At 41.2% G+C, this 13,628-nt stretch overlaps 1 protein-coding gene across 2 annotated transcripts in view; it reads right to left on the reverse strand.

Moving 5' to 3' along the window:
• LOC128689253 (receptor-type tyrosine-protein phosphatase alpha-like) overlaps nucleotides 1-13,628 on the reverse strand; it is an 828,196-nt gene that overhangs the window by 136,911 nt on the left and 677,657 nt on the right. For both annotated transcript variants that reach the window (XM_070086466.1, XM_070086465.1), the window contains exons 18-19: nucleotides 6,673-6,749; nucleotides 1,556-1,696 (exon numbers count right to left, since the gene is read on the reverse strand). In XM_070086466.1, coding sequence (XP_069942567.1) covers nucleotides 1,556-1,696; nucleotides 6,673-6,749 — 218 coding nt within the window. The remainder of the gene's footprint in view (nucleotides 1-1,555; nucleotides 1,697-6,672; nucleotides 6,750-13,628) is intronic.

Below are 13,628 nucleotides of genomic sequence, written 5' to 3' on the forward strand. Positions count from 1 at the left end.
GGCGCCTGGCAAACCTGAGAACAGCATTACGATACCTTAGTAAGGAATCATTCAAGACACTGTACACCGTGTATGTCAGGCCCATACTGGAGTATGCAGCACCTGTTTGGAACCCGCACTTGATAAAGCACGTCAAGAAACTAGAGAAAGTACAAAGGTTTGCGACAAGGTTAGTTCCAGAGCTAAGGGGAATGTCCTATGAAGAAAGATTAAGGGAAATCGGCCTGACGACACTGGAGGACAGGAGGGTCAGGGGAGACACGATAACGATATATAAAATACTGCGTGGAATAGACAAGGTGGACAAAGACAGGATGTTCCAGGGAGGGGACACAGAAACAAGAGGCCACAATTGGAAGTTGAAGACACAAATGAGTCAGAGAGATAGTAGGAAGTATTTCTTCAGTCATAGAGTTGTAAGGCAGTGGAATAGCCTAGAAAATGACGTAGTGGAGGCAGGAACCATACACAGTTTTAAGACGAGGTTTGATAAAGCTCATGGAGCGGGGAGAGAGAGGGCCTAGTAGCAACCGGTGAAGAGGCGGGGCCAGGAGCTAGGACTCGACCCCTGCAACCACAAATAGGTGAGTACAAATAGGTGAGTACACACACACACACACACACGCACCTACACACACACACCTACACACACACACACACACACACACACACACACACACACACACACACACATACACACACACACACGCACCTACACGCACACAAACACACACAAAATTACACACACAAACACACACACACACACACACACACACACACACACACACACACACACACACACACACACACACACACACCTACACCTACACACACACACACACACACCTACACCTACACACACACCTACACCTACACACACACACACACACACACACACCTACACCTACACACACACACACACACACACACACACACACACACACCTACACCTACACACACACACACACACACACACACACACACACACACCTACACCTACACACACACACACACACACACACACACACACCTACACACACACACACACACACACACACACACACCTACACCTACACACACACACACACACACACACACACACCTACACACCGACACACCTACACACACACACACACACACACACACACACACACACACACACACACACCTACACACACACACACACACCTACACACCTACACACACACACACTCACACACACACACACACACACACACACACACACACACACACACACACACACACCTACACCTACACACACACACACACACACACACACACACACACACACACACACACACACACACACACACACACACACCTACACACACACACACACACACACACACACACACACACACACACACACACACACACACACACACCTACACCTACACACACACACACACACACACACACACACACACACACACACACACACACACACACACACACACACACACACACACACACACACCTACACACCTACACACACACACACTCACACACACACACACACAAATTAGAAGTTCACCTTTCCTCCCTCCATAAAGTTAGCTATCATAATGATAGCGTTAATGTGGTATTCCATAATCATCCTCCAGAAGTCAGCAACAGTAGACACGTCTCTGTCCTCGGGACCTTGTGCGGCGATGTACCGCATCTCACTAAATCCCTGAAAAATAAATTTGATATTCTTTCTTTCTGAAAGGACTTAATAAATAATTTAAAACTAAATTAAATAATATTTACTTTAACACGTACATTAACAATGAATTTAAAATTTCCAATTTGAGATTTATAGGTATTAAATATCCACATAATACGAAACAAATATACAAAGGCAAACTGGACAATTTATTAAGACAATGTATCGCTGGGAGACTACCTTCATGGTGTCTACCTGCAGGTCTTTCCGAGGGTAAACACCCCAGTGGCCCAGTTCTTTACCAAGGCTTCCTGTGGACCAGGGCCTGATCAATCAAGCTGTTACTGCTGGGTGAGCGCATTTCAACGTACGAACCACGACCCGGTTGATCGGTAAGTATCTGTCCAGCTCCCTCTCGAAGACAGCCAGGAGTCTATTGGTGATTCCCCTTATGCAAAGTTAGAGGCTGTTGTACAGTCTTGGGCCCCGGACACTTATTATGTTTACTTGGTAAACATGGGAATATTGCCATGATTACCATGTAGGCGGAGAGAGGACTGCAGAAGAGGTGCCGGTGACCACAGCAAGTTACCATCACTTCTCTAACTCCCCTCCCCTCAAGGAAGGTTTCTTGATGCTGATGAGGGGCTCTGGATCTAGGGAATTGGATCTGTGCTCCAGTTCCCTGAATTAAACCTGAATACCTTCCACATTCCCCCCCCCCCCACAGGCGCTGTATATTCCAACGGGTTTAGCTCTTCCCACTTGATTGTAATAATAATGATCTAACTACCTTCACTCTGCCTGACTCAAGAAATCGTAATGACACGATTGCAAATAAACCATACCCCGGCCGGGATTGAACCCGCGGTCATAGAGTCTCAAAACTCCAGCCCGTCGCGTTAGCCACTAGACCAGCTAGCCTTCACGGCAGTGAAGGGACTTGAGCTAGAGTTCGTCACGGCCACGCTAGCTGGAGATTCGTCTGTAAAAACTTGCATTTGTGGTCACAGAGGTGCCTGTGCTAACTTTCCTATGGTGTAGAAATATACCTAGTTGGATGAATCTTATTGTGGCTAGCTGGTCTAGTGGCTAACGCGACGGGCTGGAGTTTTGAGACTCTATGACCGCGGGTTCAATCCCGGCCGGGGGTATGGTTCACTCCGCCTATATATATTCTCTCAGTTTTCACATTTTCTCAGTAGACTTGCAACAGTTCGGCTCCCAACTTGTCTTAATCAAGTTTCTGTTCCACCTTTAGATATTTGTTTAACAATTTAAGATTTACAATGACGTATTTTTACGATATATAGATAAAACATTTCAGTTTGCCTTTAATCTTGATTTAAATTAAAAAAAATATGATGAAAAGGTTTAAATATATTAATAATGTTACAAATAAACAGGATATATGTTAAATATACGACAGTGACTTGTGATTCTGAAATATCTTATAACTTAAGCTGGACTTACAAAGACATGACTGGACTTACAGAGACATGACTGGACTTACAGAGACATGACTGGACATACAGAGACATGACTGGACTTTCAGAGACATGACTGGACTTACAGAGACATGACTGGACTTACAGAGACATGACCGGACTTACAGAGACATGACTGGACTTACAGAGACATGACTGGACTTACAGAGACATGACTGGACTTACAGAGACATGACTGGACTTACAGAGACATGACCGGACTTACAGAGACATGACTGGACTTACAGAGACATGACTGGACTTACAGAGACATGACTGGACATACAGAGACATGACTGGACTTTCAGAGACATGACTGGACTTACAAAGACATGACTGGACTTACAGAGACATGACCGGACTTACAGAGACATGACTGGACTTACAGAGACATGACTGGACTTACAGAGACATGACTGGACTTACAAAGACATGACTGGACATACAGAGACATGATTGAACTTTCAAAGACATGACTGGACTTACAGAGACATGACTAGACTTACAGAGACATGACCGGACTTACAGAGACATGACTGGACTTACAGAGACATGACTGGACTTACAGAGACATGACTGGACTTACAGAGACATGACTGGACATACAGAGACATGACTGGACTTACAGAGACATGACTGGACATACAGAGACATGACTGGACTTAGAGACATGACTGGACATACAGAGACATGACTGGACTTACAGAGACATGACTGGAGTTTCAGAGACATGACTGGACTTACAGAGACATGACTGGACATACAGAGACATGACTGGACTTACAGAGACATGACTGGACATACAGAGACATGACTGGACTTAGAGACATGACTGGACATACAGAGACATGACTGGACTTACAGAGACATGACTGGAGTTACAGAGACATGACTGGACTTACAGAGACATGACTGGACATACAGAGACATGACTGGACTTACAGAGACATGACTGGACTTACAGATACATGACTGGACTTACAGAGACATGACTGGACTTACAGAGACATGACCGGACTTACAGAGACATGACTGGACTTACAGAGACATGACTGGACATACAGAGACATGGCTGGACTTACAGAGACATGACTGGACATACAGAGACATGACTAGACTTACAGAGACATGACTGGACATACAGAGACATGACTGGACTTACAGAGACATGACTGGACATACAGAGACATGACTGGACTTACAGAGACATGACTTGAGTTACAGAGACATGACTGGACTTACAGAGACATGACTGGACTTACAGAGACATGACTGGACTTACAGAGACATGACTGGACTTACAGAGACATGACTGGACATACAGAGACATGACTGGACTTACAGAGACATGACTGGACATACAGAGACATGACTAGACTTACAGAGACATGACTGGACATACAGAGACATGAGTGGACTTACAGAGACATGACTGGACTTACAGAGACATGACTGGACATACAGAGACATGACTGGACATACAGAGACATGACTGGACATACAGAAACATGACTGGACTTACAGAGACATGACTGGACTTACAGAGACATGACTGGACATACAGAGACATGACTGGACATACAGAGACATGACTGGACTTAGAGACATGACTGGACATACAGAGACATGACTGGACTTACAGAGACATGACTGGAGTTTCAGAGACATGACTGGACTTACAGAGACATGACTGGACATACAGAGACATGACTGGACTTAGAGACATGACTGGACATACAGAGACATGACTGGACTTACAGAGACATGACTGGAGTTTCAGAGACATGACTGGACTTACAGAGACATGACTGGACATACAGAGACATGACTGGACTTACAGAGACATGACTGGACATACAGAGACATGACTGGACTTAGAGACATGACTGGACATACAGAGACATGACTGGACTTATAGAGACATGACTGGAGTTACAGAGACATGACTGGACTTACAGAGACATGACTGGACATACAGAGACATGACTGGACTTACAGAGACATGACTGGACTTACAGATACATGACTGGACTTACAGAGACATGACTGGACTTACAGAGACATGACCGGACTTACAGAGACATGACTGGACTTACAGAGACATGACTGGACATACAGAGACATGACTGGACTTACAGAGACATGACTTGAGTTACAGAGACATGACTGGACTTACAGAGACATGACTGGACTTACAGAGACATGACTGGACTTACAGAGACATGACTGGACTTACAGAGACATGACTGGACATACAGAGACATGACTGGACTTACAGAGACATGACTGGACATACAGAGACATGACTAGACTTACAGAGACATGACTGGACATACAGAGACATGAGTGGACTTACAGAGACATGACTGGACTTACAGAGACATGACTGGACATACAGAGACATGAGTGGACATACAGAGACATGACTGGACATACAGAAACATGACTGGACTTACAGAGACATGACTGGACTTACAGAGACATGACTGGACTTACAGAGACATGACTGGACATACAGAGACATGACTGGACATACAGAAACATGACTGGACTTACAGAGACATGACTGGACTTACAGAGACATGACTGGACATACAGAGACATGACTGGACTTACAGAGACATGACTTGAGTTACAGAGACATGACTGGACTTACAGAGACATGACTGGTCATACAGAGACATGACTGGACATACAGAAACATGACTGGACTTACAGAGACATGACTGGACTTACAGAGACATGACTGGACTTACAGAGACATGACTGGACATACAGAGACATGACTGGACATACAGAAACATGACTGGACTTACAGAGACATGACTGGACTTACAGAGACATGACTGGACATACAGAGACATGACTGGACATACAGAGACATGACTGGACTTACAGAGACATGACTGGACTTACAGAGACATGACTGGACTTACAGAGACATGACCGGACTTACAGAGAGTTGACTGGACTTACAGGGACATGACTGGACATACAGAGACATGACTGGATTTACAGAGACATGACTGGACATACAAAGACATGACTGGACTTACAGAGACATGACTGGACTTACAGAAACATGACTGGACTTACAGAGACATGACTGGACATACAGAGACATGACTGGACTTACAGAGACATGACTGGACATACAGAGACATGACTGGACTTACAGAGACATGACTGGACATACAGAGACATGACTGGACTTACAGAGACATGACTGGACATACAGAGACATGACTGGACATACAGAGACATGACTGGACTTACAGAAACATGACTGGACTTACAGAGACATGACTGGACATACAGAGACATGACTGGACTTACAGAGACATGACTGGACATACAGAGACATGACTGGACTTACAGAGACATGACTGGACATACAGAGACATGACTGGACATACAGAGACATGACTGGACATACAGAGACATGACTGGACTTACAGAGACATGACTGGACATACAGAAACATGACTGGACTTACAGAAACATGACTGGACTTACAGAGACATGACTGGCGTTGATGTAGTCAGAATGAGGATCATCATCAACCACTGACAACATAACTCTTCCCTCGTCATCTACATAAAACATAAGTATTATTAGTTAAGTCTTATTAGTTAAGTCTTATTAGTTAAGTATTATTAGTTAAGTCTTATTAGTTAAGTCTTATTAGTTAAGTATTATTAGTTAAGTCTTATTAGTTAAGTCTTATTAGTTAAGTCTTATTAGTTAAGTATTATTAGTTAAGTATTATTAGTTAAGTATTATTAGTTAAGTCTTATTAGTTAAGTCTTATTAGTTAAGTCTTAGTAGTTAAGTCTTATTAGTTAAGTCTTATTAGTTAAGTCTTATTAGTTAAGTCTTATTAGTTAAGTCTTATTAGTTAAGTCTTATTAGTTAAGTATTATTAGTTAAGTCTTATTAGTTAAGTCTTATTAGTTAAGTCTTATTAGTTAAGTATTATTAGTTAAGTGTTATTAGTTAAGTATTATTAGTTAAGTGTTATTAGTTAAGTATTATTAGTTAAGTCTTATTAGTTAAGTCTTATTAGTTAAGTCTTATTAGTTAAGTATTATTAGTTAAGTATTATTAGTTAAGTCTTATTAGTTAAGTCTTATTAGTTAAGTATTATTAGTTAAGTCTTATTAGTTACATTTAACTTCTTCAGTATTCCTATATTTATTTTTCCACGTGAAATAAGGAACTCATTGTGATTGTAGGAATTACTTTTTTATTTTAAGGTGTTTGTTTTTAAGTTCTAAGAGCACTTGTTCCAATAGTCTTCGAATTATGAACCCAGGTATAAGGGAAGAAATTATGAACCCAGGTATAAGGGAAGAAATTATGAACCCAGGTATAAGGGAAGAAATTATGAACCCAGGTATAATGGAAGAAATTATGAACCCAGGTATAAGAGAAGAAATTATGAACCCAGGTATAAGAGAAGAAATTATGAACCCAGGTATAAGGGAAGAAATTATGAACCCAGGTATAAGGGAAGAAATTATGAACCCACATATTTTTTATTATTTTATTATCACATTGGCCGATTCCCACCAAGGCAGGGTGGCCCGTAAAAGAAAAACTTTCACCATCATTCACTCCATCACTGTCTTGCCAGAAGGGTGCTTTACACTACAGTTTTTAAACTGCAACATTAGCACCCCTCCTTCAGAGTGCAGGCACTGTACTTCCCATCTCCAGGACTCAAGTCCGGCCTGCCGGTTTCCCTGAATCCCTTCATAAATGTTACTTTGCTCACACTCCAACAGCACGTCAAGTATTAAAAACCATTTGTCTCCATTCACTCCTATCAAACACGCTCACGCATGCCTGCTGGAAGTCCAAGCCCCTCGCACACAAAACCTCCTTTACCCCCTCCCTCCAACCTTTCTTAGGCCGACCCCTACCCCGCCTTCCTTCCACTACAGACTGATACACTCTTGAAGTCATTCCGTTTCGCTCCATTCTCTCTACATGTCCGAACCACCTCAACAACCCTTCCTCAGCCCTGTGGACAACAGTTTTGGTAATCCCGCACCTCCTCCTAACTTCCAAACTACGAATTCTCTGCATTATATTCACACCACACATTGCCCTCAGACATGACATCTCCACTGCCTCCAGCCCTCTCCTCGCTGCAACATTCATCACCCACGCTTCACACCCATATAAGAGCGTTGGTAAAACTATACTCTCATACATTCCCCTCTTTGCCTCCAAGGACAAAGTTCTTTGTCTCCACAGACTCCTAAGTGCACCACTCACTCTTTTTCCTTCATCAATTCAATGATTCACCTCATCTTTCATAGACCCATCCGCTGACACGTCCACTCCCAAATATCTGAATACGTTCACCTCCTCCATACTCTCTCCCTCCAGTCTGATATTCAATCTTTCATCACCTAATCTTTTTGTTATCCTCATAACCTTACTCTTTCCTGTATTCACCTTTAATTTTCTTCTTTTGCACACCCTACCAAATTCATCCACCAATCTCTGCAACTTCTCTTCAGAATCTCCCAAGAGCACAGTGTCATCAGCAAAGAGCAGCTGTGACAACTCCCACTTTGTGTGTGATTCTTTATCTTTTAACTCCACGCCTCTTGCCAAGACCCTCGCATTTACTTCTCTTACAACCCCATCTATAAATATATTAAACAACCACGGTGACATCACACATCCTTGTCTAAGGCCTACTTTTACTGGGAAAAAATTTCCCTCTTTCCTACATACTCTAACTTGAGCCTCACTATCCTCGTAAAAACTCTTCACTGCTTTCAGTAACCTACCTCCTACACCATACACTTGCAACATCTGCCACATTGCCCCCCTATCCACCCTGTCATACGCCTTTTCCAAATCCATAAATGCCACAAAGACCTCTTTAGCCTTATCTAAATACTGTTCACTTATATGTTTCACTGTAAACACCTGGTCCACACACCCCCTACCTTTCATAAAGCCTCCTTGTTCATCTGCTATCCTATTCTCCGTCTTACTCTTAATTCTTTCAATTATAACTCTACCATACACTTTACCAGGTATACTCAACAGACTTATCCCCCTATAATTTTTGCACTCTCTTTTATCCCCTTTGCCTTTATACAAAGGAACTATGCATACTCTCTGCCAATCCCTAGGTATCTTCCATACATTTATTAAATAATTGCACCAACCACTCCAAAACTATATCCCCACCTGCTTTTAACATTTCTATCTTTATCCCATCAATCCCGGCTGCCTTACCCCCTTTCATTTTACCTACTGCCTCACGAACTTCCCCCACACTCACAACTGGCTCTTCCTCACTCCTACAAGATGTTGTTCCTCCTTGCCCTATACACGAAATCACAGCTTCCTTATCTTCATCAACATTTAACAATTCTTCAAAATATTCCCTCCATCTTCCCAATACCTCTAACTCTCCATTTAATAACTCTCCTCTCCTATTTTTAACTGACAAATCCATTTGTTCTCTAGGCTTTCTTAACTTGTTAATCTCACTCCAAAACTTTTTCTTATTTTCAACAAAATTTGTTGATAACATCTCACCCACTCTCTCATTTGCTCTCTTTTTACATTGCTTCACCTCTCTCTTAACCTCTCTCTTTTTCTCCATATACTCTTCCCTCCTTGCATCACTTCTACTTTGTAAAAACTTCTCATATGCTAACTTTTTCTCCCTTACTACTCTCTTTACATCATCATTCCACCAATCGCTCCTCTTCCCTCCTGCACCCACTTTCCTGTAACCACAAACTTCTGCTGAACACTCTAACACTACATTTTTAAACCTACCCCATACCTCTTCGACCCCATTGCCTATGCTCTCATGAGCCCATCTATCTTCCAATAGCTGTTTATATCTTACCCTAACTGCCTCCTCTTTTAGTTTATAAACCTTCACCTCTCTCTTCCCTGATGCTTCTATTCTCCTTGTATCCCATCTACCTTTTACTCTCAGTGTAGCTACAACTAGAAAGTGATCTGATATATCTGTGGCCCCTCTATAAACATGTACATCCTGAAGTCTACTCAACAGTCTTTTATCTACCAATACATAATCCAACAATCTACTGTCATTTCGCCCTACATCATATCTTGTATACTTAATTATCCTCTTTTTCTTACAATATGTATTACCTATAACTAAACCCCTTTCTATACAAAGTTCAATCAAAGGGCTCCCATTATCATTTACACCTGGCACCCCAAACTTACCTACCACACCCTCTCTAAAAGTTTCTCCTACTTTAGCATTCAGGTCCCCTACCACAATTACTCTCTCACTAGGTTCAAAGGCTCCTATACATTCACTTAACATCTCCCAAAATCTCTCTCTCTCCTCTGCATTCCTCTCTTCTCTAGGTGCATAAACGCTTATTATGACCCACTTCTCGCATCCAACCTTTACTTTAATCCAAATAATTCTTGAATTTACACATTCATATTCTCTTTTCTCCTTCCATAACTGATCATTCAACATTACTGCTACCCCTTCCTTTGCTCTAACTCTCTCAGATACTCCAGATTTAATCCCATTTATTTCCCCCCACCGAAACTCCCCTACCCCCTTCAGCTTTGTTTCGCATAGGGCCAGGACATCCAACTTCTTTCCATTCATAACATCAGCAATCATCTGTTTCTTGTCATCCGCACTACATCCACGCACATTTAAGCATCCCAGTTTTATAAAGTTTTTCTTCTTCTCTTTTTTAGTAAATGTCTACAGGAGAAGGGGTTACTAGCCCATTGCTCCCGGCATTTTAGTCGCCGCATACGACACGCATGGCTTACGGAGGAAAGATTCTTTTCCACTTCCCCATGGACAATAGAAGAAATAAAGAAGAACAAGAGCTATTTAGAAAAAGGAGAAAAACCTAGATGTATGTATATATATATATGCATGTGCGTTTCTGTGAAGTGTGACCAAAGTGTAAGTAAGAGTAGCAAGATATCCCTGTTATCTAGAGTGTTTATGAGACAGAAAAAGAAACCACGTATAAGGGAAGAAATTATGAGCCCAGGTATAAGGGAAGAAATTATGAACCCAGGCATAAGGGAAGAAATTATGAACCCAGGTATAAGGGAAGAAATTATGAACCCAGGTATAAGGGAAGAAATTATGAACCCAGGTATAAGGGAAGAAATTATGAACCCAGGTATAAGGGAAGAAATTATGAACCCAGGTATAAGGGAAGAAATTATGATCCCAGGTATAAGGGAAGAAATTATAAACCCAGGTATTAGGGAAGAAATTATGAACCCACATATAAGGGAAGAAATTATGAACAAACATATAAGGGAAGAAATTATGAGCCCAGATATAAGGGAAGAAATTATGAACCCAGGTATAAGGGAAGAAATTATGAACGCAGGTATAAGGGAAGAAATTATGAACCCAGGTATAAGGGAAGAAATTATGAACCCACGTATAAGGGAAGAAATTATGAGCCCAGGTATAAGGGAAGAAATTATGAACCCAGGTATAAGGGAAGAAATTATGAACCCAGGTATAAGGGAAGAAATTATGAACCCAGGTGTAAGGGAAGAAATTATGAACCCAGGTATAAGGGAAGAAATTATGAGTCCAGGTATAAGGGAAGAAATTATGAGCCCAGGTATAAGGGAAGAAATTATGAACCCAGGTATAAGGGAAGAAATTATGAACCCAGGTATAAGGGAAGAAATTATAAGCCCAGGTATAAGGGAAGAAAATATGAACCCAGGTATAAGGGAAGAAATTATGAACCCAGGTATAAGGGAAGAAATTATGAACCCAGGTATAAGGGAAGAAATTATGAGCCCAGGTATAAGGGAAGAAATTATAAACCCAGGTATAAGGGAAGAAATTATGAGCCCAGGTAAAAGGCAAGAAATTATGAACCCACGTATAAGGGAAGAAATTATGAACCCAGGTATAAGGGAAGAAATTATGAACCCAGGTATAAGGGAAGAAATTATGAACCCAGGTATAAGGAAAGAAATTATGAACCCAGGTATAAGGGAAGAAATTATGAACCCAGGTATAAGGGAAGAAATTATGAACCCATGTATAAGGGAAGAAATTATGAACCCAGGTATAAGGGAAGAAATTATGAACCCAGGTATAAGGGAAGAAATTATGAACCCAGGTATAAGGGAAGAAATTATGAACCCAGGTATAAGGGAAGAAATTATGAACCCACGTATAAGGGAAGAAATTATGAACCCAGGTATAAGGGAAGAAATTATGAACCCAGGTATAAGGGAAGAAATTATGAACCCAGGTATAAGGGAAGAAATTATGAACCCAGGTATAAGGGAAGAAATTATGAACCCAGATATAAGGGAAGAAATAATGAACCCAGGTATAAGGGAAGAAATTATGAACCCAGGTATAAGGGAAGAAATTATGAACCCAGGTATAAGGGAAGAAATTATGAACCCAGGTATAAGGGAAGAAATTATGAACCCAGGTATAAGGGAAGAAATTATGAACCCAGATATAAGGGAAGAAATTATGAACCCAGGTATAAGGGAAGAAATTATGAACCCAGGTATAAGGGAAGAAATTATGAACCCAGGTATAAGGGAAGAAATTATGATCCCAGGTATAAGGGAAGAAATTATGAACCCAGGTATAAGGGAAGAAATTATGAACCCAGGTATAAGGGAAGAAATTATGAACCCAGATATAAGGGAGGAAATTATGAACCCAGGTATAAGGGAAGAAATTATGAACCCAGGTATAAGGGAAGAAATTATGAACCCAGGTATAAGGGAAGAAATTATGATCCCAGGTATAAGGGAAGAAATTATGAACCCAGGTATAAGGGAAGAAATTATGAACCCAGGTATAAGGGAAGAAATTATGAACCCAGGTATAAGGGAAGAAATTATGAGCCCAGGTATATGGGAAGAAATTATAAACCCAGGTATAAGGGAAGAAATTATGAACCCAGGTATAAGGGAAGAAATTATGAACCCAGGTATAAGGGAAGAAATTATGAACCCAGGTATAAGGGAAGAAATTATGAACCCAGGTATAAGGGAAGAAATTATGAACTCAGGTATAAGGGAAGAAATTATGAACTCAGGTATAAGGGAAGAAATTATGAACCCAGGTATAAGGGAAGAAATTATGAACCCAGGTATAAGGGAAGAAATTATGAACCCAGGTATAAGAGAAGAAATTATGAACCCAGGTATAAGAGAAGAAATTATGAACCCAGGTATAAGGGAAGAAATTATGAACCCAGGCATAAGGGAAGAAATTATGAACCCAGGTATAAGGGAAGAAATTATGAACCCAGGTATAAGGGAAGAAATTATGAACCCAGTTATAAGGGAAGAAATTATGAACCCAGGTATAAGGGAAGAAATTATGAGCCCAGGTATAAGGGAAGAAATTATGAACCCAGGTATAAGGGAAGAAATTATGAACCCAGGTATAAGGGAAGAAATTATGAACC

The sequence above is a fragment of the Cherax quadricarinatus genome, chromosome 18 (genome assembly GCF_038502225.1).
Source record: "Cherax quadricarinatus isolate ZL_2023a chromosome 18, ASM3850222v1, whole genome shotgun sequence".
Classification (NCBI taxonomy): Eukaryota; Metazoa; Arthropoda; class Malacostraca; order Decapoda; family Parastacidae; genus Cherax; species Cherax quadricarinatus.